The sequence below is a fragment of the Phacochoerus africanus genome, chromosome 11, assembly GCF_016906955.1.
Source record: "Phacochoerus africanus isolate WHEZ1 chromosome 11, ROS_Pafr_v1, whole genome shotgun sequence".
In the NCBI taxonomy this organism is placed as follows: domain Eukaryota; kingdom Metazoa; phylum Chordata; class Mammalia; order Artiodactyla; family Suidae; genus Phacochoerus; species Phacochoerus africanus.
In genome coordinates, this window is record NC_062554.1 from 113,592,423 (window position 1) to 113,616,564 (window position 24,142).

The 24,142-nt window shown below is 37.0% G+C and overlaps 1 protein-coding gene across 6 annotated transcripts in view; it reads left to right on the forward strand.

The window, feature by feature from the left end:
* The window catches only part of DNM3 (dynamin 3), a 542,059-nt gene that overhangs the window by 48,223 nt on the left and 469,694 nt on the right, over positions 1-24,142 (forward strand). For all 6 annotated transcript variants that reach the window (XM_047751932.1, XM_047751935.1, XM_047751934.1 and 3 more), the window contains exon 2: positions 21,205-21,278. In XM_047751932.1, coding sequence (XP_047607888.1) covers positions 21,205-21,278 — 74 coding nt within the window. The remainder of the gene's footprint in view (positions 1-21,204; positions 21,279-24,142) is intronic.

Consider the following 24,142-nt stretch of genomic DNA (forward strand, 5'->3'; position numbering starts at 1 on the left):
TTTTCATCAGATTTCTTACTCCAGTTTTAGATTTCTTTCACCAGTTAAAAGAAATGAGTATTATCCATTGAGAATTGGCATGAATCAAAATCAGACTTTTGTAAAATGAAAGTAAAAGCATTCATTATTGAATTGTGATAGCCCTGTTGACATTCAGGAAGGACAAGCCTTGAAACCACTAAGGTCCAAAATTCCTGACGTGAGAAATGTTTTTGTCTTTTATAAGCAAGCGTCTGAAATTTGGACAATGGATTAAAATCAAAGTAATGACTTGGAATGTTGATTCTGGAGAAGTGTGTTCAGTGGTGATAATCTTTGTTAAAAAGGAGAGACTATTTATTTGATTGATCAAAGACTTAAATATCTCACGATTTTACTAACAATTGTTTCAGTGAACATTTGCTACTGTCTTCCACTGAAACTGACTTGCTGAACATTCCATAGCCTTGAGACAGTCATGTCAGAAGCAACATATTTTGGCGATTGACTTATCTGCTGGTAGTGACAGGTTGTCAGGTGTTTTTAGGGATTGGACATATAAAAGTACTGTTAGTGGTTAAAAACTGCTTGTATTTTCTTTTCTTTTTTTTTTTTCCTGGCCACTTCCATGCCATAAGGAAGTTTCTGGGTCAGGGATCCAATCTTGAGCTTCAGCTTTTGACCTATGCCATAGCTGCAGCAACATCAGATCCTTAACCCACTGCACTGGGCCAGGAATCAAACCCCTACCACCACAGAGACAATGCTGGATCATTAATCCATGGTACCTACAGTAGTTACATTAAGAAAAAACCATTTATAGGGTTGAACTGGGATGAAAATGGGTTGATAGCATAAGGAGAAATTCTAATTGAAAAAAGATAACATTTTAATTTTATTATTGATTTCTCCTTTGTATTTGGTGCTGTCTTTCTGAATTTTATTTTTCCAGGGGTAACTTTTTCATATAAAGTTATGCTCTAAGGCGGATGTTGACAATAATACAGACTTATTTTTTTTTCCTTTATGTGTTACAATTTTAGAGAGCTTTCCTAAGCTCTCTTCAGGACCAAACCCTTATTTTCTTTTAATCTTTTAATCTTTTGTCTTTTTTTTTTTTTTTTTTTTTTAAATGGCTGTACCTGTGACACATGGAAGTTCCCAGGCCAGGGGTGGAATCTGAGCAGCAGCTGCAGCAACGCTGGGTCCTTTCAACCCACTGTGCCTGACTGGAGATAGAACCCACACCTCTGCAGAGACCTGGGCCACTGCAGTAGGATTCTTAACCCACTGTGTCACAGTGGGAACTCCTTAATCCATTGTGTTTTAATTGCAGCACATTGTTCTTTTTTTTTTTTTTTTTTGTCTTTTGTCCTTTTAGGGCCACATCTGCGGCATATGGAGGTTCCCAGGCTAGGGATCTAATCGGAGCTGTTGCTCACAGCCACAGCCACAGCAACACCAGATCCAAGCTGCGTGTGTGACTTACACCACAGCTCCCAGCGACCCCGGATCCTTAACCCACTGAATCTGCAACCTCATGGTTCCTAGTCAGATTCGCTTCCGCTGTGCCATGGAGGGAACTCCTGTAGCACATTGTTAATGTGGGGATGAAGACATTTTGATTGGAGGGTTTTTTAAAAAAATTTATTGGGGTATAGTTGACTTACAATGTTGTACTAGATTCAGGTTTACAGCAAAGCAAATCAGCCATACATATACATATATCCACTCTTTCCCCCCCCCCGTATAAGTTATTATAGAACATTAAGCAGACCGACCTCCCTGTGCTATACAGTAGGTCTTTGTTAATTATCTTTTCCTTACTATAATAATCCCATCCCTCCAGTTTATTTCTCCTTAATACCCATCCCTCCTGTCACCCTAAGTTTGACTTTGAAACCTGTGAGTTTCTTTTCTATAAATAACTTCTTTTGTATCATTTTTATCAGATTCCACTTATAAGTGATATTATAAAATATTTGTCTTTGTCTGATTTCACTTAGTATGATAATTTCTAGATCTGTCCATGTTGTTGCAAATGGCATTAATTCTTTTTATGGCTAATATTCCATTGTATATATATATTGCATCTTCTTTATTCACTCCTCTGTCCATGGACATATAGATTGCTTCCATGTCTTGGCTATATTTTTCTCTGGATATATGCCCAGGAATGGGCTTGCTAGATCACATGGTAGTTCTATATTTAGTTTTTTAAGGAACCTCCATATTGTTCTCCATAGTGGTTGTACCAGTTTACATACCCACCAACATTGTAGGAAGGTTCATTTTTAGCTACCCCCTCTCTAGTATTTACTGTTTGTAGACTTTTTGTTGATGGGCATTCAGACTGGTATGAAGTGATACCTCATTGTAGTTTTGATTTGCATTTCTCTAATTATTAGTGATGTTGAGAATATTTTCATGAGCTTTTTGGCCATCTCTCTGTCCTCTTTGAAAAAATGTCTGTTTAGATCATCTGACCATTTTTTGATTTTTTTTTTTAATGCATGAGATGTTTGTATTTTTTTTTTTTTTTGGAAATTAATCCCTTATCAGTTGCTTCATTTGCAAAGATTTTCTCCCATTCTGTGTGGTTTTTTTTTTCATTTTGTTTATGGCTTCCTTTGCTGTGCAGAAGATTTTAAATTTAATTAGGTTTCATTTTTTTAAATTTTTGTTTATTTTCATTACTCTAGGAGATGGATCTGAAAAGATATTGTGGTGATTTATGTCAGAGTGTTCTGCCTATGTTTTCCTCTAGAAGTTTTATAGTATCTGGCCTTATGTTTAGGTAATCCATTTTGAGTTTATTTTTGTGTATGGTGTTAGAGAATGTTCTAATTTCATATTTTTACATGTAGCTGTCCAGTTTTACCAGCACCACTTATTATAGAGATTGTCTTTTCTCCATTGTATATTCTTGCTTCCTTTGTCATGGATTACTTGACCTTAGGTGTGTGGGTTTATCTTGGGCTTTCTCTTCTGTTCCACTGATAGATATTTGTTTTTGTGTTTTGATTACCGTAGCTTTGTAGTATAGTCTGAAGTCTGCCATATATGACAAACCCACAGCTAACATAATTTTCAATGGTGAAAACCTGAAAGAATTTCCACTAAGATCAGGAATAATGCAAGGATGTCCAATCTCACCACTTTTATTCAACATTGTATTAGAAGTCCTAGCCACAGTAATCAGGGAAGAAGAAGAAATGAAAGGAATCTAAATTGGAAAAGAAAAAGTAAAACTGTTACTGTTTATAGATGACATGATGCTATACATAGAAAATCCTAAAAACACTGCCAGAAAATAAATAGAGCTTATCAATGAATTTGGTAAAGTTGTAGAATACAAATTTAGTACAGAGAAATCTCTTACATTCCTATATATTAATAATGAAAGATCAGAGAGAAAAATTAAGGAAACAATCCTATTTACCATTGCACCAAAAAGAATAAAATATCTAGGGGTAAACATACCTAAAGAGGCAAAAGACTGTACTCTGAAGACTACAAGACACTGATGAAAGAAATCAAAGATGACACAAACAGATGGGAAGATATACCATTCTCTTGGATTAGCAGAATTAATATTGTCAAAATTACCATACCACCCAAGATTTAGTGCAATTCCTATCAAATTACCAATGGCATTTTCACTGAACTAGAACAAAAATATTTAAAAATTTGTATGGAAACACAAAAGACCTCGAATAGCCAAAGCAGTCTTGAAAAAGAAAAATGGAACTGGAGGAATCAGCCTCCTAGTCTTCAGACTATACTCCAAAGCTATAGTAATCAAAACAATTTGGGTGGAAGTTTTAATTGAGCTTTGTATTTGAAAATTTAACTTTTAACATTTGTCATTTTTGGAAAAGGAGGTTTAAATAAGATTAAATTAAAAAAGAGATAATAGTGGAAACTCTACATAGGTCTTAAATACTTGAAACTTACAGTTTCCAAATGAGGCAGGTTGTGGGGGGGGGGATGCACTTAGGGTTTGAGACGGAAGTGCTATAAAATTTGGTTGTGATGATTGTTATACACCTATAAATGTAATAAAATTCATTAAGTAATTAAAAAAATGTTTACTGCCCCCCCCAAAAAAGAGTATAGGAACCAAAGAAACCATGACTTGACACATGTACTCCAATGTTCATTGCAGCACTATATACAATAGCCAAGACATGGAAACAACCTAAATGTCCATCGACAGAGGAGTGGTTAAAGAAGATATGGTACAAGAAAAAAAAATATGTGGTACATATACACAATGGAATATTAGCCATAAAAAGGAAAGAAATAAGGGCATTTTTAGCAACATGGAGGGACCTAGAAATTATCATGCTAAGTGAAGTGTGTCAGACAATGAAACACCAACATCAAATACTATCACTTACATGTGGAATCTAAAAAAAGGACACAATGAACTTCTCTGCAGAACAGATACTGACTCTCAGACTTTGAAAAACTTATGGTTTCCAAATGAGACAGGTTTTGGGGTAGGGTGATGCACTGAGGGTTTGGGATGGAAGTGCCTTAAAATTTGTTTGTGATGATTGTTGTACACCTATAAACATAATAAAATTCATTGAGTAATTAAAAAAATAAAATTAAATTAAAAAAATTTTGCTTAAAAACTATTTAAAATGAAACTAAAAATAGAACTAGCATATGACCCAGGAATTCCACTCCTGGGATTCTCAAATTGATTTTGGGGAGCAATTTCACTCCCCCGAAACATTAATTTGAAAAGATACATGCACCCTAATGTTCACAGCAGCATTATTTACAATTGCCAAAATAAGAAGACAACCTAAATGTCCAACAGATGAATGGATAAATAAGATGTGGTACATGTATACAGTTGTATACTACTCAGCCATAAAAAATAAAGAAATTTTGCCATTTGCAGCAAACGGATGGACTTGGAGCATGTTATGCTAAGTGAAATAAGGTCAGACAAATACAAATGCTATATGATATCACTTCCATGTGAAATCTAAAAAAAATACATGAACTAGTGATTATAATAGAAAATAAGCCAACTCACAGATATGGAGAACAAATGAGTGGTTACCAGTGGGGAGAGGAAAGGAGGAGGGTTAAGAAGTACCAACTATTTATAAAATAAGCTATGTCATACAACATATCCTTGTTTCTTGCTCACAGCTTCCAAAGCCTTGGAATTCCCTAAGTGATGAGAGCCTTAAAAGTACCTTTTGTTAGGTTTATGAAGTGACTTTTGGATTCCACCTAAGGATGGGGAATGGCTGTTAGGGAAACCAACCAGGTCTTAGGGGTTGGAACTTTTAATCACCCCTTGACATCAGAGGAGGGGTGGGGGCTAGAGGTTGGATCAGTCACCAATGGTTAAGGATGTAAGTGATCAGGGCTATAATGAAGCCTCCATAAAACCCCCAAAAGGACATGGTTCAGAGAGCTTTCAGGTTGGTGAACACCTGGAAATTTGGGTAGAGTAATACACCTGGCGAAGGCATGGAAGCTCCATGTCCTTTCTCCATACCTTGACTTTTGCAGCTCTTCTATCAGTCTGTTTCTGAATTATATGTTTTTATAGTAAACCAGTAATCTAGTAAGTAAAATGTTTCTCTGAGTTCTGTGAGCTGCTGTAGTTTGAACCCAAGGAGAAGGTTGTGGGAACCTCTGACTTATAGCATGTAGGTCAGAAGCACAGGTAATAATTTGGGCTTGCAGTTGGCATCTGAAGTGCAGAGGGGTGGGACAGTCTTATAGGACTAAATCCAATTTGTGGAATCTTCCTTGATTTCTAGGTAGATAGTGTCAGAATTCAGTTGAATTCTTGGGAATTCTGCTCATGTCAGAATTATTGTTAGTGTGGGAATCCCCTCATGTATCCCATACACATTAGAAATTGAGTTTCAGAACATTAAAAGATGCAAATCGTTTATATTTTATGGATATCTATTTTATTTTGGAAACTATGTTTTTGATTGGTCTTTTTTTTTTTTTCCTTTCTTGGCTGCCCTGTGGCATATGAATTCCCAGGCCAGAGATCAGATATGAGCTGCAGTTGTGACCTACACCACAACTGTGGCAATGCCAGATTCTTTAACCCACTGTGCTGGGCTGGGGATCGAACCTGTGTGCTGCAGAGACACCAGTGATCCTGTTGTGTCACAGCAGGAACATCTATGCTATTTATATCAAAAATTCTTCTAGAAAATGTCCACCAGATGTGACTTCCTGGGTCTTCTGTTCTTTAAATATGTCTCTAACAAATAATCATAGCAATAGGAAGAAAAGGAGCTCATGTATATACATTATTTAAATTGAAGTATAGTTGATTTTATAATGTGTTAATTTCTGCTGTACAGAAGAGTGATTTAGTTATACACATACACATATATTATTTTTCTATATTCTTTTCCATTATGGTTTATCATAGGATATTGAATATAGTTCCTTGTGCTGTGCAGTGGGAGCTTATTATTAGGAGCTCACGTTTATTGAGGTCTTGCCATGTGCTCTATGCATGTTATTCTTTCAACAACCCTTTACAGTGTGTGATGGTGCTTTTATTTTACAGACCTAGATCTTGAGATTTAGAGAGCTCATAGCCAGGGTAATATAGACTTGATTAGCATAGAGCTGATATTCAAGCCCAATTCTTTTTGGAAACAAAGTTTGTCTGTGTCCCACCACATTGCGCTACAAGGCAGAAAAAATTCCAGGCAGGTCTAGTTTTAAATACCCCCAGAATCTTCCACCTCTCACCACCTTCACTGCCACCACCCTGATTCAACTTTCCATGCTGTTTTGCCTCTTTTATTCTACCATCTTCTGTTTTCTTTACTTCTCTGTTTGACCCCTACAGTTTCTTTTTTAAAACAGTTTTATTGAAGTGTAGTTAATTTACAAGACTGTGATAATTTCTGTTGTACAACAAAGTGACCCAGCCATACATATTCATATATCCATTTTCTCTCAGATTCTTTTCCCACATAGATTATCACAGAATACTGGTAGAATTCTCTGTGCTATATAGCAGGTCCCCATTGGCCAATCATTCCATAGACATCAGTGTGTATATGACAGTCCCAAACCCCCAGTCCATCCCTCCCACTCCCCACCTGTCCCCTTTGGTAACAATAAATTTTTCAAAGTCTAAGCTGAACTGATCCTTTAAAATGAAAGTCACGTCAATAATTCCCAATTTCATAGAGAAGCAGGCCTCTCTTTCTTGCTCTGACCTAATCTCTGATTTCTTCCCCTTGCTCATTCCATTCTCCTTTGCCAGGCACACATCTCCCCTGGATCTGCACAGCTAATTCACTTCACTCCCTTAAGTCATTTTTTCATTGACTTAAACTGACCCGCTACTTAAATTTGCAACCCTGGGAATTCCCTTGTGGTGCAGTGGGCTAAGGATCTGGCTTTGCCACTGCAGTGGCCTGGGTTGCTGCTGTGGAGTGAGTGTTGTTTCCTGACATTGGAATTGCCAGATGCTGCAGATGCAGCCAAAAACAAACAAACAAAAACAAACCTGCAACCCCAATGGGAGTGAATATACAATAATCTAGGACTTTCAAGCCTCTTGATAAAGTTCTTTAAAACTCTAAAATTCTTTGCTTCATTGTTAAACAGTAACTATTTTTTAAATGTTGAAATACAGAATTGTAATATATGTAAAATACCACAAATGCACAGGAAAAATATTTAATAATGAAAAAATAATTTATGCTGCATCATTTTATACAATCACAACAATAATAAATACAAAACCTACGTAGACTGTCAAACATTAAATTTTGTGACATCTTCTGAGGACAGTCCTCATATTTTAAAGATGTAGAAAACTGGCTTTTACAGATTAAATGACATGTTGACATCACAGCTGGAACCTAAGCTGGTTTTTTGACCAGCGCTCTTTAAACCACCTCCTCTCTCATTTTTGTGATATTGCCTGCCAAGATCCCGTGTTGTCATATACTTTTATATGTGGTTTGGGCTGTTAAAGACCTCTTTTCACAAGGACACACTGAACTATAGACTTTTACTATTATTGGTTTTGTTACTTGAAATTATAATTGGAACAATTAGAGATGCGTCAGTGGAAAGGCCATGAAAGAGGGCCATTAAGTGCTAATAAATGCCTCTCCTCATGGGGATGGAGATCTTTTCTTTTCTAAGTATTTGAGCTCTTTTCACTGGTGCTTTTAAGTGGCTAGAAATAACACTTGCCACACGCTTGTGGAATACTCTACATGCCAGGGGATTCATTTCATTCTGTGTTTGAATTGAGTACACTGTGGTTGGAGAACTTTTGTTGGTTTAAGCTTTCATTCCATGTTTTGTATTAACCTTTCTCGTGGAAGCAGTAGAATAATACTGAGAATTTTAAGAGAACATAGTCTTTAGATGGCTCTTGACTTGCCAGGAAGCAGATGAGAAGGTTAAAGTTAAAGGTGTTTTGATATATTTTCCTTTTCATATTACTCAAAACTTTAGATACAGTGTGACAAACTAAATCCAGTTTATGCTAAAGTCACATGTAAGGCTAGGAAAAGTTCATTAGAGATACTTGTGACTATGGAGTATGTATCCTGAAACAAATTTGAGTAATTCATTACTAAATAGATTTCAGAATAACTTAATATTTTTCTAATAATAATAATAATAATAATAATGATAGCAACTAATACTTTTTGACCACTTATTCTGTTCTGTGTGTTACTATAAGTACTTCACTCTTTCTGCCTCTCATTTCAAAATGCAGAATTCAGAGCCCTAGAAAAAGCAAAAAGACAAAAAAACAAACAAAAACAAAAACAAAAAAAGCAAACCAAACAAAAAACCAAAATGCAGGATCCTCTGAAAAACAAATATTTCTGTAATTAATTTGGCAAAACTTATTTTGATCTAAGTGCATTTACTGGCACCTTTACCTGAGTGATATGAGGTTATTCACAGTTTGTCTTTATTTCTGTTAGTATGAATTTTCATTTGTTTTTTTGAAGATGTATAAGTCTGTTTGATTTGGGGGTGCTGCTTCAGATTTCATTTCACAATGTAAATGTCATGCATCATTTTACTGTTCTCAACTAAGAAAAAAGTGAAAAAACTTTTTAATTGAAGTGTAGTTATTTATAATGTGTTAGTTTCTGGTGTACAGCAAAGTGATTCAGTTTATATATATATATTCATTCTTTTTATATGTATATATATTTATTATTTTTCGTATTATTTCCCATTATAATTTATTACAGGATATTGAATATAGTTCCCTGGGCCATACAGTAGGACTTTGTTGTTTATGTATTTTATATAGAGTAGTTTGTATCTGCTAAACTCAAACTCCTAATTTATCCCTCCCCCATCCCCGTTCCACTTTGGTAACCATAAATTTGTTATTTCTTTGTCTGAGTCTATTCCTCAAATTAGAAAAAAATTGAGTTGCATATCACATTTGGCCACCAGCATTTAAAGGATTGTATTATCTCTACCCACTCCCTCCCTGATGCCAACTTACAGTTGAGGAAACTGAGCCAGTTAGGCAGTGGATTCTGAATTTAAACCCAGGCACTTTAGAACTAGCATCTGTGCTCTAAACCACTGCGCTATACTTCCTTAAAAAATAAATATTTAGGGAGTTGCTGTTGTGGCACAGTGGAAATGAATCCAACTAGGAACCATGAGGTTGCGGATTCTATCCCTGGCCTCACTTAGTGAGTTAAGGCTCCAGTGTTGCTGTGAGCTGTGGTGTAGGTCGCAGATGTGTCTGGGATCCCATATTGCTATGGCTGTGATGTAGGCCGGTGGCTACAGCTCTGATTTGACCCCTAGCCTGGGAACCTCCATATGCTTCAGGTGTGGTCCTAAAATAAATGAATAAATAAATAAATAAATAAATATTTAAAAGCATTTCACAGAAATAATTATTACATTATTTACCTAATAGATCTCCATAAAGTTAAATTCAGATTTGAATAGAATCACTCCATTAGAATCTCTGTTCTGTTTCCTATCTTAAATGGCATCTTAAACACTAATGACCATTGCTTTTTTTTTTTTAGTAGATTCTGACAGCTCTGAAAATGTTTTGTCTTCAACCTAATGATCTGTTCTTCTTTGAACTTTAAAAATTTTCAGAAGCTATGTGCTTGTTTTTAAAGCATGTGGGTCTTACAAGAAAGAGTAAACATTGCTGCTGAGACAAATGATATTTTGAGGTATTATATACTCTAAAGAAGGAAGCTGTCAAGCAGTTCAGTACAGCAGATAATTTGGACAGTAAAAAAAACCTGTCACCTTAGTCATGCACTTTCAGTTTGCTGATTACTGGTGGACATGTAGTTTACGTATCATTCATGGTATATGCAAATGGGTAACATAGTCGAATGGATATACTCAGAGAAATGTAGATTGAGAAAGTAATTCTTAGTTTACTCATTAATATGCCTTCTTTAGTCAGCAGAATTTATTGAGAAGTAAGCAGGAATTTTTTGAACTCTGTTATGTGCTTCCACTGGCTACTTGTAGTACATTTCAGGATTTAGAGCTATGAAAATATTTTTCCTAAATGTTCATTGGGAACATGGTTTCAGAGGTAACTTTTAAGATAAGAAATAGCTAAATATTTATGATGTGTATGTGTATTTTAAATGTATATGCATATATATCATCTGTTAGATATTGAGTGCTTTTCTTTTTTCTTTGGTTTACTTAATCTTTAAAATTTTTTATAATCAATGGATATTGGATCACAGAAAAAAGTCAGTTAAATAGACAAGAAAAAACACATTTCAAGTAAGAAAATAAAACAATAAACCACAATACATGATACCTATATCTCTAATTTGGAATGTTTGTGTATCTATTTTTTAAAAATCACCCCTTAAAACTTATCTTCCTAATATGTTGTTTTAATTCCTAGAATGCTGACTTTCTGTGCTTACCAAGTCACCAAGGAGCACCTCTTTGTGCCAGGGGCTGTGCTAAATACTAGCCTTACAGAAATGAGGTTCCTGTCCTAGGGAGTTTGTCTAGGGGAGGGGATATGACTAGGGCTCATGTTACCTTGGAATAAAGAGGAGGAGCATCTAAATATACCATCATACCTTTAAGGGTGAATTGGGTAAGGGCTTTTGTGGTAGAAGAGTCAACACAGGGGTCTGAAATTAGGGCGAAGTTACTTGGGGACCAGGAATAAAAGGTTTGTGAGGGGGGAAAGATTGGGTGAGGATTCTGTAGTATTAGAGAAGAAGCAGATTCAAGGATCTACTTAAATCCTTTCTTGATAGTTGGAAATCTGGTTCCCACTGACAAAAATATTGTCTGGTGTGGCTGTGGCTCTCTGGTCCACTTTAGTGGAGAAACTGACGTGTACCTTTTTGCTTTCAATTAAACACGTATTTTTTTCTTCCATCTTCTTAGAAAAAGTGAAAACAGGAGAGTATAGTATTGGCTAGGGAGACTTCTATTCTTATTCATGCTTTCCTTCCACCCCCCTTCCAAGAAACTGGCAATACACATTCAGGACCAAGGACAGTAATTGGTCAGTTCTCCAAGTTACGCCTTAGCAGAGGAGGGGTTTAAGTGGGCTGCCCAGACCAGCTTTGCCCTAGTCCTTGGATAAGTGTTCACTTGCCATTGTTTCTCACTGGGTAGGTCTTCCACATACAGGCCTTTCCTAACCACTGTGGTGTCAGGGTACAAGGGTCTGAGATAAATGTGTGGGCTTCATGGAAAAGGGGCACAGGGTGCTTTTCAGCTTTTGATAGCCAGGTATTAGGCCTGCTTGTCTTTTTTGTTTTGTTTTGTTTGTTTGTTTTTTTTTTGGCTCTTTAGGGGCGCACCTGCAGCATATGGAGGTTCCCAGGCTAGGTGTCGAAATGGAGCTGTAGCTGCCAGCCTACATCACAGCCATACCAGTGCAGGATCCTAGCCAAGTCTATGTGACCTACACCACAGCTTATGGCAACGCTGGATTGAACCTGCATCCTCATGGACGCTCATCAGATTTGTTAACCGCAGAGCCACGATGGAAACTCCTTTTTTTTTTTTTTTTTTAAATGGCTACACCCATGGCACTTGAAAGTTCCTGGGCTAGGGATTGAATCTGAGCTGCAGCTGCAACCCAGACCACAGTTGTGGCAACAGCAGATCTTTAACCCACTGCGCCAGGCTAGGGATCTAACCCACACCCTTCGCAGTGAGCGGAGCTTCTGAAGTTGGATTTTTAACCCACTGCGCCACAGTGGGAACTCCAGGCCTGCCTCTTAACTAGGCCATGTGAAGGTTACATATGGCCCAGCCTGTCTTTTCATGGTTATGAAGGGAATGTATTGGGGTTTGAGGCAGAGGCCCTCTGACCTTGTCCTTTCCACATACCTCTCTTCTAGAAACTCTGTGGGGAGGAGTAACTGACAGAACTGAATGTTTAGTATCCTGGGTTCTTGTATTCTTTGATCTGTAGCACATGTTCTTAATGGGGGTGAGATTGCCCCTGAGGAGGCAAAAATTGATTCTTGGGAGGCAAAAATCTTCTTTATGTATAAAGCATAGATGTACAAACAGCACACATACTGGTGTACAGGATATCTGTGGTATCGAATTTAATGGGCGGAATTAATGGGGAACATATCTAATAAGGTTTCTTAGGCACACAATAATAAAAAAAAAACAAAGATGAGAAACTTTATAAAGCATAGTGTCTCTCTTTTTCTTTCTCATGCTCTTTGTCAGGCAGTGCAAAGCTGGTTCAGTGGCTATATTGCCATCACTGCCCTGGACTCTGTCTTTTTTGCTTTGCCATTCTTCACCCACAGCTTTTATCTTCAAGGTTGCCTTGTGGTTTAAGACGGTTGTTGCAGCCTTGCTCTCACGTATAACTGACAGGGAGAAGAAAGAGAATGGAGGGGCAAAAGGTACACATCAGCTAAGTCAGACACATTTAAAGGAACTGTGCTGTCACTCAACAGCCTCTAATTATATCTTACTGAAATTTAATTATGTGGACACTCCATTTATGAGGGAGGCTGAGAAGTATAGGTTAGTTTGTTTATTTACCCATTTAAGTTGGGCACATTGCCATTCTCAACAAAACTGGGATTCTGTTAATAAGGAATAACAGGCAAATGAATATTGGGCAGGCAACTAACAGTCTCTTTAGCTGTCTCCTTGTCATCCATTTGCATGGCAGTTACCCAGGGTAAGGTATAATCTGTGATTTGAGATAGAATGACAGCTAAGTGCCTCTACTTGATGCTAGGGCTCATTAATCTGGTGCTTTAAATTCTTAGCAAACTGACTTGGTGAATAAGCAAACAGAATGGATTAAATACGAAAGCATTAAGTTTTTGAGAGTTTCCTAGTGGAGAGAACACGTGGTATTTGTAAACTGAGAACTGGCTTCTTCATTCAGTTTACAGATCTCTGACACAGAAACTTTTGCATTTTGAATGTTGCAATAGGAACCATTAATTATTGGTTAATTATACTTAATGAAAACATATTGCCTAGGAATTTTGAGTTTTGTGAATGAAAGGTAAATATTGAAATTTCTTAGATGTTAGTAAAAAATCATCGTGTTTCTTGTATTTGGATTTACAACTGTATTTTTCAAACAAAATCATGGTGGTATTTATCGAATACCTCAAATTATAGAGTAACTGATAGAAACAAAATGTGATCTTTTACAAAATCTGTAAGTGCCAATATTCTTACTGTGTGCCAAGAATTTAGGGGAAAAAAAGGAAACTGCAGTGGAAAATTTCCAATTAAATGTGTGGATTTTGGCATAATTACTTCCTTCAGCAATTAAAGTGGCATTGTAGTGGCTGGCAAAGCTCCAAGATTAGGGCACGCAAACACAAAGCCATTTTAACAGTGCCATTGTGTTCAGTGTGTGGAATACATGACCTCAGTGTTTCTTCAGGCAGAGGTACGCAGTATTTGGCAGTGATCTGCCTATCTCTGTTTTTCTCTATCCTTCTTTTTCCTCTTTTCTTTTCTCTCTTTCTATTTATTTTTATTTTTTATTTTTTAGTGTCAATATTATATAGGCTATATTTTATGGCTTTTTCATTTTTTAAAGTTTTATTGAAGTATGGTTGATTTACAAGGTTGCGATAATTTCTGCTGTGCAACAAAGTGATTCAGAAATGTATATACACACATCCATTCTCTTTCAGATTCTTTCCCCACATAGATTATCACAGAATATTGGGTAGAGTTCTCTGTGCTATACGGCAGGTGCCTATCTTTCTCTCTTTTTAAAATTAGGTTGTCATTTTTAAGAATTGTGAAATAATAATCCTACAGGAGTTATTTTGGAGGCACATAAAATTATATTTTAAGGATAATTTTTTTTAGGAGAGATGCCTCTGTTTTTAAGGAATGATTTTAAAAAGTGTATTGGCTCTTGGATTTTTAAATATATTGTTTCCTTCAAATTCTATTATGTGTCTTCAGATGTTCTGTACTATTGGCCTACCTGATGTTCTGTATTTTGTACTTTGATGAATACTGTTATATCTTAAGCATTCATAATAAAAATGTTATTAATTTAAATCACCTTGGCAAATGACTGGTAGATTGAAAGTTATTTTAACTGTTCTTGCTGTCATGTAAGATACCACTTCAGTTGCCTGTCTGTTGGGGAATCAGATATGTGAATGTTTTCCTTCCATGTTTTGAACATATAGGGAAATGGGAAAACATCCTGAAAGAGTAGGTGGAAAATGTTAAAAATATTTAATACTTGGGCACTGAAGGAGGCCCAGGGGGGTGGGGAACTGGGGTGAGGGAGTAGACATGTTAAGTAGACCACTATGACAAGTGTTTGCTGAGAGCTTAGGTGGAAGAATGGACGGGGGGACTTCAAAAAAGGCTTCTCAGAGAAGGAGATGTGAGGGTTGAAGACTAAGTAGGTGGGAGACCATCCTGAGCGGGGAGCATGCGGTATGCCAAGGAACATGCGTCAGAGTGCAGGTGCACAACAAAACTTCCACCAGGCGGGCTGGACCTTTTTCTGCTTTGTTTACAGTTTGGATTTCATGCTAAAGACAATGGGGAGTCATGCAATAATTTAGAGTCTAGAAATGATGTGATGGGACTTATGTTACTATTGAGGTTAGATTGGAGGGTGCTCAAATTGGATGTAGGGAAATTAATTGGGAGATTATTGTGGTAGTCTATATGAGAGTTAGTGGCACCTGGAGAGGCTATGGAAATAGAGAAGATGCATTTAAGGGATATTAAGGAAGAACCTGCTGGAATTGGTGACCAATTTGGAGCATGAAGATGAGGAAGATGGTGGATGAATGATTTTCAGGTATTTGGCTTGGCTGACATGTATGGATGCTGATGCTGTGGACTGTGATTGAGAACAAAGGAGGAGAAACATGTCAGATAGATGATAATGAGTTGAATTGTAGAGATTAGGTTTGAGACATCTAAGTGGAGGGTATCTAAGAGGCTAGTGTGACTTTGAGGATACCTCTGACTTCCATTATTTGACTTATTACTCTGGGGGCACCTTCTAGTCTTCTAGTTAGTTCTCCTTCTCTCGGGTGCTCATGAAGTGATGTTATTTTCCAGAGTCCACGTTCATCACTCTTCTCCACTCTGTTCCGACTCATCTATTCTCTTGACTTCAACAGCCTGCTCCATTGATGACTCACAAGTTATCTCTAGACAGGACTTTTATTCTGAGTTCCAGTTGCTCAGTCTAACCATGTACTTGTTGTCTTGATCTGGACAGTCTTCAGCTATCTAAAGATCAATATATCCTTACCTTCTCCCGTTTCTTTTATGGTATTGTATAGTCTGATGCTCAAGAACACAGATACTAAAGTTAGACTTTCTAGGTTTTAGTCCTGGATCTGTCACTTAGTAGCTTTGTGACCCAGAGAAAATTACATAGCCTTTTTGTGTCTCAGTGTCCTCATCTGTGATCTGAGAGTAACAATAATATCTACCTCATATGGTTGTTAAGATCAAATAAAAATGATGCCTGAGGAGTTCTCATTGTGATTCAGTGGGTTAGGAGCCTGACTAGTATCCATGAGGATGCGGGCAGGTTCAATCCCTGGCCTCCATCAGTGGGTTAAGGATCTGGTGTTGCCACAATTTGCAGCATAGGTCACAGGGGAGGCTTGGATCTGGCATTGCTGTGGTGCAGCCCTTAAAAGAGAAAAGAAAAAGAAAAAAAGAATGATGTCTTGCACATGGTAGACACTATATGAACATCAGCTGTAACCAGATCTTTCTGTATTTCCTCTTCTGGTTAACGGCACTGATATTCAAATAGTTCCCCAAACCAGAAATCTGAGATTTATCTTAGATTCTCCATATCATTTCATTGCACATCAAATCAATCATTAAATCCTGTCACCTGTCCATTCTCTCTGTTGTCTTCTCTCCATCTCCACCATCTCACTGCCTTGGACCTAACCTTTATCATCTCCTTCTTCAATGGCCTATACTGGTTGGTGACTAGTCTCCTTGTCTTTTGTCTTTCTCCTTTTCAGCATTCTCTGTGGAGTATCCCATGAACTGTCAATCTGATCACTTGAAACTCTTCAATATCTTCCTGTTTTCATAGGAAGAAAAAAAATACAGAGTTCCTGTTGCATTGTAGTAGACATGAATCCAGCTAATATCCATGAGGACACAGGCTTCAATCCCTGGCCTTGCTCAGTGGGTTAAGCATCTGGCACTGCATGAGCTGTGGTATATGTTGCAGACATGGCTCAGATCTTTCCTTGCTGTGGCGGTAGTATAGGCTGGCAGCTGTAGCTCTGATTTGGCACCTGGGAACTTCCATATTCCATGGGTTCAGCCCTAGAAAGAAAAAAAAAAAAAAAGAGGGGAAATACAAGTGAGGGCCTCTAAGGTCTCTTCCTGCTTCCTTCTTCAGACACTCCACCTCATCCTTTTATTTAATATTTAAAGTTCTTTAATGTTCTGTGTTATATAGATCTTACATATCTCTGCACAACCCAATGCCCTGTGGAATGCCTCCTACCTTATATCTCTCTGAAATAGTTTCTGGCTGGCCCCCTAAGCAGAATAGATTTTTCCCTGCTCTGTGTTGATACTTCATTTTATGTGGAGCTTAACATTGTACCTATGGTTATTGTAATCATTTACACATCATTCCCCTCTAAGACTAATATCATTTGGCTTTGAATGAATTAGCTACATGAATTAACTTATAGGAGGGTATGAGTTATACCTCTTGGCTTCAATCAAGGGCAGATGCTAAACATTTATTTACTGAACAGATCACCTGGTTAGTCATCGTTTACATCTATTTTGAAAAAAAGCATCTCTGTAGTTACTTTATTTGCTGCTAAGGGAAAAAATTCCTTTTAGCTTTGTTAGCACAAGTGTGCTCTCCTTTTAGACTTCCAAAGATCAATCATTTCCCGATGGAGAATAATAGTATTTCTTGGTAACTAAGTTACCAGAAGTGCCAATGAGAAATATTATCAAGGTGATTCTTAGACCGTAGCATGGGAATTGCTCTCTAGTTTTTGTGTGGGGAATCAGGAAACCATAAAAGAACATTGACTTATTGTCTGAAAACCAGCTGTTAAGACTGCATAACTTAATGCTTTATTGCGGTGTGTTGAGAGAAAAGAAAGGCATTTGAATCATAGCTGCTGTGTGGCATAGAGAGGGAAGCACACTATTCTTGACTAAAATCTGAACAGTCCAATCGTAAATGAGGTATTCATGCTAAAGAAGGGAGTCAGTTTAATACTGCTTACTTCCCAGATTGCTCTTCTCACTGTACCTTGAAGCCCATTTTGGAGGAAAATAGCACACAAATTTAAAATCACAGTAATGCTAAAAGTGCAGTCATTTTTCTGCATTAATTTAGCAAAGTAGTTTTTCCATAAGATGTGCTTACAGGAAAACCAACCACTTATTACACAGAAAATAATAAAATTCAAATGGATGATTGCACTCAGTGGCTAATGAATTATTCATAATTGTTTGTATCAGTGCCTTGCCTCCCTGTTGATGGAGGCAGGAAGGTGGATCTGAGCTTTGCAAACCAGTGCAGCTAGTCAACACCAAGGGGACAGTTCAGGTGGGGTTTGAGGTGCCTCCCCTCCAAACAGTATTCATGAAATGTTAAAAATTGTCTATAGGGGCTTTTTTTTAAAAGATGGAAGAATGCTTAAATATCAGGGAAAACACTCTTTGGCTGTATTGTAGCAGTGATAACAGTATGGCATTTTTCTGTGCTGCTTAATTTTCTTAAAAGTTGCCATATGTTGCATTTCATTTGATTCATAGGATTATCTCAGTTTAATAGTAAACTGAGATTTAGAGAATTTTGCCCACTCAGGGGCAGAACTGGGGCTCAAAGTGAGGTTACCTTATTTCATTTGAGGGCTCACTGCCTTAGCTTTTTACAGCAGGAGTGTGCTGGGCATATGGTTTTTATTGCTGCTGGATCACCAGAATGACATGAATCTTCAGGAGGCTAGATTAGTCACTCACTCTTCAGAAGAGAGGAGTTTTTCTGTTATGCTTTGTTGCACTCAGATACTCCTGTAAAGTCAGAAGAGACTTCCAAACAGCAGAATTTGGTTACCAAATCTTTTGACTTTTGGTGAGAATGTATGTGTTGGAGGTGGATTGGTGAGAGCCATGAAGGGGGCCAGTAAGTGTAAGAAGAAGACCGGATACCTGGAACCATTTATCACTCTCAAAGTTCTTGTTGCTTAATAAAAAAAAGTAGGGAAAAGTATTCGCTATACCTGTAGGCTTACTTTCTTTTTCTTCTTACTGCCACATTTGTGGCATATGGAAGTTCCCTGGCTAGGGGTCGAATCGGAGCTGCATCTGCCGGCCTATGCCACAGCCGAAGAAACTTGGGATCCAAGCTGCGTCTGCTACCTATGCTGTAGCTTGCGGCAATGTCAGATTTTTAACCCACTGAGTGAGGCCTGGCATTGAACCCGCATCCTCACAGACACTATGTTAATCCCCCAAGCCAAACGGGAACTCCTGTAAGCTTACAAGTTTATGTTTTAGCCAAATGCATGATAATTACTTGTTATTTAAAATGTTTGATACGTTCTGTTTTACTTTAATAATGTGAAAACGGATTGTTACTAAATCTGCATTATAAATGTATAGTCACAGGATGAGCTGAAACAGATGCAGCACAAAAGCATTAGGCAGCTAAATTCCTTCTTCCTTCCCTCCTTCTTTCCTTCTTTCTTTTCTACATTTTTTTTAAAGAAAATATTCTATTGATTTGTTAATGGCATTATTCAGACATTTAAGAACTTATATTTTTCTTTGGCATCCATACATCCTAAAACCTCATTCATGAACCTAATAACACAAACAGATGGCCTCCAGCTCTTTGCCCTGGGGTTTTGCTTTTTCTTTTTATACATTTTGATTCTCGAATTAACGTCTTTTTAGTTCTGCACACAGAATAGACTTTCTCCTTGTTTTGATTGAATTTTAAGAGAGTAATAAAACCATCCAAACTAGGAAATATTCTAAGATAGTTCCTGGAGAATATTAAAAGAGTATTTAATTATTTGTATTTAGATACTTTGAGAAGAAGAGAGTCGGTATCTCTCTTTTCTGTACTCCAGGATAGTTTATGTGCTCCCATCCTAATGGTTTTCTGTGTGAATGTATACCTTTATCTTCCCATTAGATTTCATACTTGTGCTGTCTAATTAGTACAGGCACATGGCCACATCATCTCTAGCACTTTCTAATTATTTGTTGAATAAATATTATTTCAGTCGGCATTTTTTTTAGAGCAAAAACAAGTCTGTAATTTTACTATTCTCTATTTTAGTCACATACTGTGACATTCCAAATGAAACTGACCCCTGGGAGTCAAGGAATAAGGTCATAACTTAGCCAAGAGGCCATAGAATTTATACTAGCATTTGCAAAATATGTAAGTTGTAAGTAAGGGAAATTTTATTAATTTTATTTCTGTAACTCTCTATTCTGAAGTATCAGTGGAGCTAAAGGCTTGGCTTTTGCAGCCTTCTTACTGGCCTTTACCAGGTGTATAAGTTGCTGTTCACTGAAATCCCATCTGTGTTGAAGCTCCGTTCTGCCACTTTTCCTACAAAACTCATAGTATGCCCCATGCCATTCATTACCCACTAAATTGTTGAGTAACATATCCCAGTTTAAGGCCAGTGATTCTCAAACCGCGGTGAGCTTCAGAATCCCCTGGAGCTTTAAGATTGTAGATGCCACATCTTCCCTAGAAAAATTTTGAAATCTGTAGGGTCAGTATGGATCCTAGGCATCTGTGGTTATAACACTTACTGGTGTTTCTGGAACCACTTTTCAGGAAAAATGCCGTTGAGTCAGACATTTATTTTGAGTGGAATGCTGTGGTTTTTTTAAAAAACGATTCCTCTTAGAAGTTGTGAGGCATTCTAAATGTTTAAAAACCATTACGGGTATGTTTATGAATTCTCTTTGACATTGCAGAATCAAAACCGATTTATGTGGAATTGCAGATGTAATTATAAAATACTTTCTTTGCTCCAGTTTTATTGGTTTAGTGTATATTCATATGCCACTTTAAATACAATCTTTATTAAAAATCTCTTTTTAATAAACTCTCATCTGTCAGGAATGAGAACAAAAAAATCAAATTACGGTATTTTTGTGCTATTAATTTCTGCATACACAGTATTTATCTACACTTTTCTGTATGACCTTTTATTGGAGAAAAATGTTAGGTATTTAGAAGATACAATGTAATGTGCCTTTATTTCCTCTTATAATGGTCACTATTTAATATTACTAATATTGAAGCTGGATGGAGTGCTGAATTTTTTAATTACCAAAGTGTTTAGGATTAATTTCTACATTAAATTTTTTGTACATGTTGGTTATCTGAAAAAAAAAATGAATTGACAATACACAGTAATTTAATGCAAACCTTTATTAATTTCAGATAAATGAATGAGTTACATATTCCAGTGAGGTCATTATGACAATGAAAGTGGATTAATATTCAATATAAGGACCCTTCCCCATCCCCATTTTTATTTTTGCAAATGTTTCTTTTATGAGATGAATTTAGCATTCTTTAGATATGTGATGCTTCAAAAGGTTGGAAATTAGGAGACTTACTGTGGAACTTGACTTATAAACTTATAGGTGATCAGAATTCCTTAAAATGCCTTAATTTATCCTTTTTTTCTTTTCTTTTTTTAGGGACTTTCTCCCTCGAGGGTCAGGCATTGTAACAAGACGCCCTCTGGTGCTGCAGCTTGTTACTTCGAAAGCAGGTAATGAATGTGGATGTTGCCACATGGATGAACATAGCCCATGGTACCTGTTGTTTGCATTCTTGAGTGTTTTTGTGCTGACTCTGCCATGGGTAGCTGTTTGTATTTCTGTCCAGAATGCTCCCTTCTTCATTGTTTTTTAGATTCCTTTTATTACATTAAAGGGAGAGTCTCACTTATTTTAATATATTTATATAATTTTACAGTATGGTATAACCACTAATATCCCTTTTGTATACTTCCTTCCTGTAGGTGTGTGAGTGTGTGTGTGTGTGTGTGTGTGTGTGTGTTTGGGAATTTTTAAAAAGTAATTTATTATTGGAGTTCCTGTCGTGGCCCAGTGGTTAATGAATCCGACTAGGAACCATGAGGTTGCGGGTTGGATCCCTGGCCTTGCTCATTGGGTTAAGGATCTGGCGTTGCCTGAGCTGTGGTGTAGGTTGCAGATGCGGCTCGGATCCCCCACTGCTGTGGCTCTGGCGTAGGCTGTAGGCCGTAGGCCAGTGGCTGCAGCTCCAATTGGACTCCTGGCCTGGGAATCTCCATATGCCGTGAGAGTGGCCCTAGAAAACGCAAAAAGATAAATAAAATAAAAGGTAATTTATTATCTATCTAATATCTGTATGCATATCTATAGTGTATCTGTATTTATATCCATTTCTGTAACTAATGTGTTATTTTTGCCCCTTCTTTAACACCGTGATAATTTGATAGGCAAATGAGCCCTATTTTTTTTTTTCTTTTTTCTTTTTTTGGTTTTTAATGCTTCATCTGTGGCTTATGGAAGTTCCCAGACTAGGGGTCGAATTGGAGCTGCAGCTGTTGGCCTCTGCCACAGCAATGCGGGACCCAAGATGCTTTTGTGACCTACACCACAGCTCACAACCGCTGGATCCTTAACCCACTGAAGCCAGGGATGGAACCCACATCCTCATGGATACTAGTGAGGTTTATAACCCACTGAGCCACAATGGGAACTCCCAATTTTATTTCTCAGTAACTGGCAATGTGGAATTTCTTTTGTGTGTTTGGTATTTGTATTTCTTCTTTTGTGAATTGGCTATTTTTATCTTTCCCAATTTAAAAAAAAATTGAACTATAGTTGATTTCCAATGTTGTTAGTTTCAGATGTTCAGCAAAGTGATTCAGTTATACATATGTATTTTTTTTTCAGATTATTTTCCTTTATAGGCTATTACAAAATAATGAGTATAGTTCCCTGTGCTATACAGCAGGTTCTTGTTGGTTATCTATTTTACATGTAGTAGTGTGTATATGTTAATCCCTAACTCCTAACATAACCATCTTTGTTCCTTTCCTCTTTGGTAACCATGAGTTTGTTTTCTATGTCTGAAGGTCTATTTCTGTTTTGTATATAAGTTCATTTCCCTCTAAGATTGGGAACAAAACAAGGATGTCCACTCTTGCCACTTGTATTCAGTATTGTACTGGAGGTTCTAGATGGGACAGTTGGGCAAGAGAAAAAAATAAAAGACATTGATACCGGAGAGGATAGAGTAAAATTATTTCTATTTGCAGATGATATGATCAAGTACATATAAATTTCTAAGGAATTCACTAAAAAACTATTAGAACTACAAACTAGTTCAGCAAGGTTGCAGGTTAAAAATAAGGATGCAAAAATCAATTGTATCTCAATACACTTGCAGTGCACAATCAAAAAATTAAGGCAAGAAAACACTTCTATTTATAGTGGCACCACACAGAATACACTTCTTAGGAATAAATTTAACAGGAGAGCAAAACTTATGCTCTGAAAACTACAAATTATTATTTGGTAATTGGAAAAATATCCCATGTTCACTGATTAGAAGATAATGTTAAGATGGCAGTACTTCCCAAATTGAAAGATTCAATTCATCACTATCACAATTCAGCTAACTTTTTTGATAGAAAGTATAGATATTTTAAACCATTTTTTAATGTAAAAAAATCTAAGTTTGATCCAAAGGAATGGAGTCAAATGCTATCCTTTGGAAAAAGTAAATTGCTTAAAGATCTGCATACTATTCTAAATTCTGGGGATATAGTAGTGACTAGGATGAAGTCTCTAGTCTGGTTATATAATTTTTAATGTATAGAAGTTTTACTCTTTATGGTTTTGTAAAATCTGTACATTTATGTTTAACAAAAAGTAAATATTTAGCAGAAATTTTTCCCTTTCATACTTTTAAAGTTTAATGTTTAGTCTGAAATTTATTTTCTTTCTTAAAAAAATTTTTTTAACGGCGACATCTGCAGCATATGGAAGTTCTTGGGTTAGGGATTGAATCTGAGCTGCAGCTGCATCCTATGCCCCAGGATTCTTTAACCAACTGTGCTGGACCACGGATTAGACCTGTGCCTTTGCAGTGACCTGAACTGCTGCAATTGGATTCTTAATGTACTGCACCACAGTGAGAATCCTAAAATTTATCTTCATGTGTGCTTAAATAATTTTTGCACAATGTCCTCTATCTTATATTATGTTCTTTCAGCAATCTCTCATTTTTTTTTTTCTGCTTTTTAGAGCTGCACCTGTGGCATGTGGAGGTTCCCAGACTAGGGGTCTATTTGGAGCTGTAGCCACCGGCCTGTGCCACAGCTGTAGCCATGCAGGATCCCAGCTGTGTCTGCGACCTACACCACAGCTCATGGCAACGCTGGATCGTTAACCCATTGAGCTAGGCCAGGGATCGAAGCCACAACCTCATGGTTACTAGTTGGATTTGATCCTGCCACAACAGGAACTCCAGCAATCTCTTAATATCTTAAGAGTTTTACTGCAGTGTTTTACTGGGTTTATAATTTGCTTTAATATCTGTCAGGGCTTATATCCCTCTCCTCATTTTTATTTTTATTTA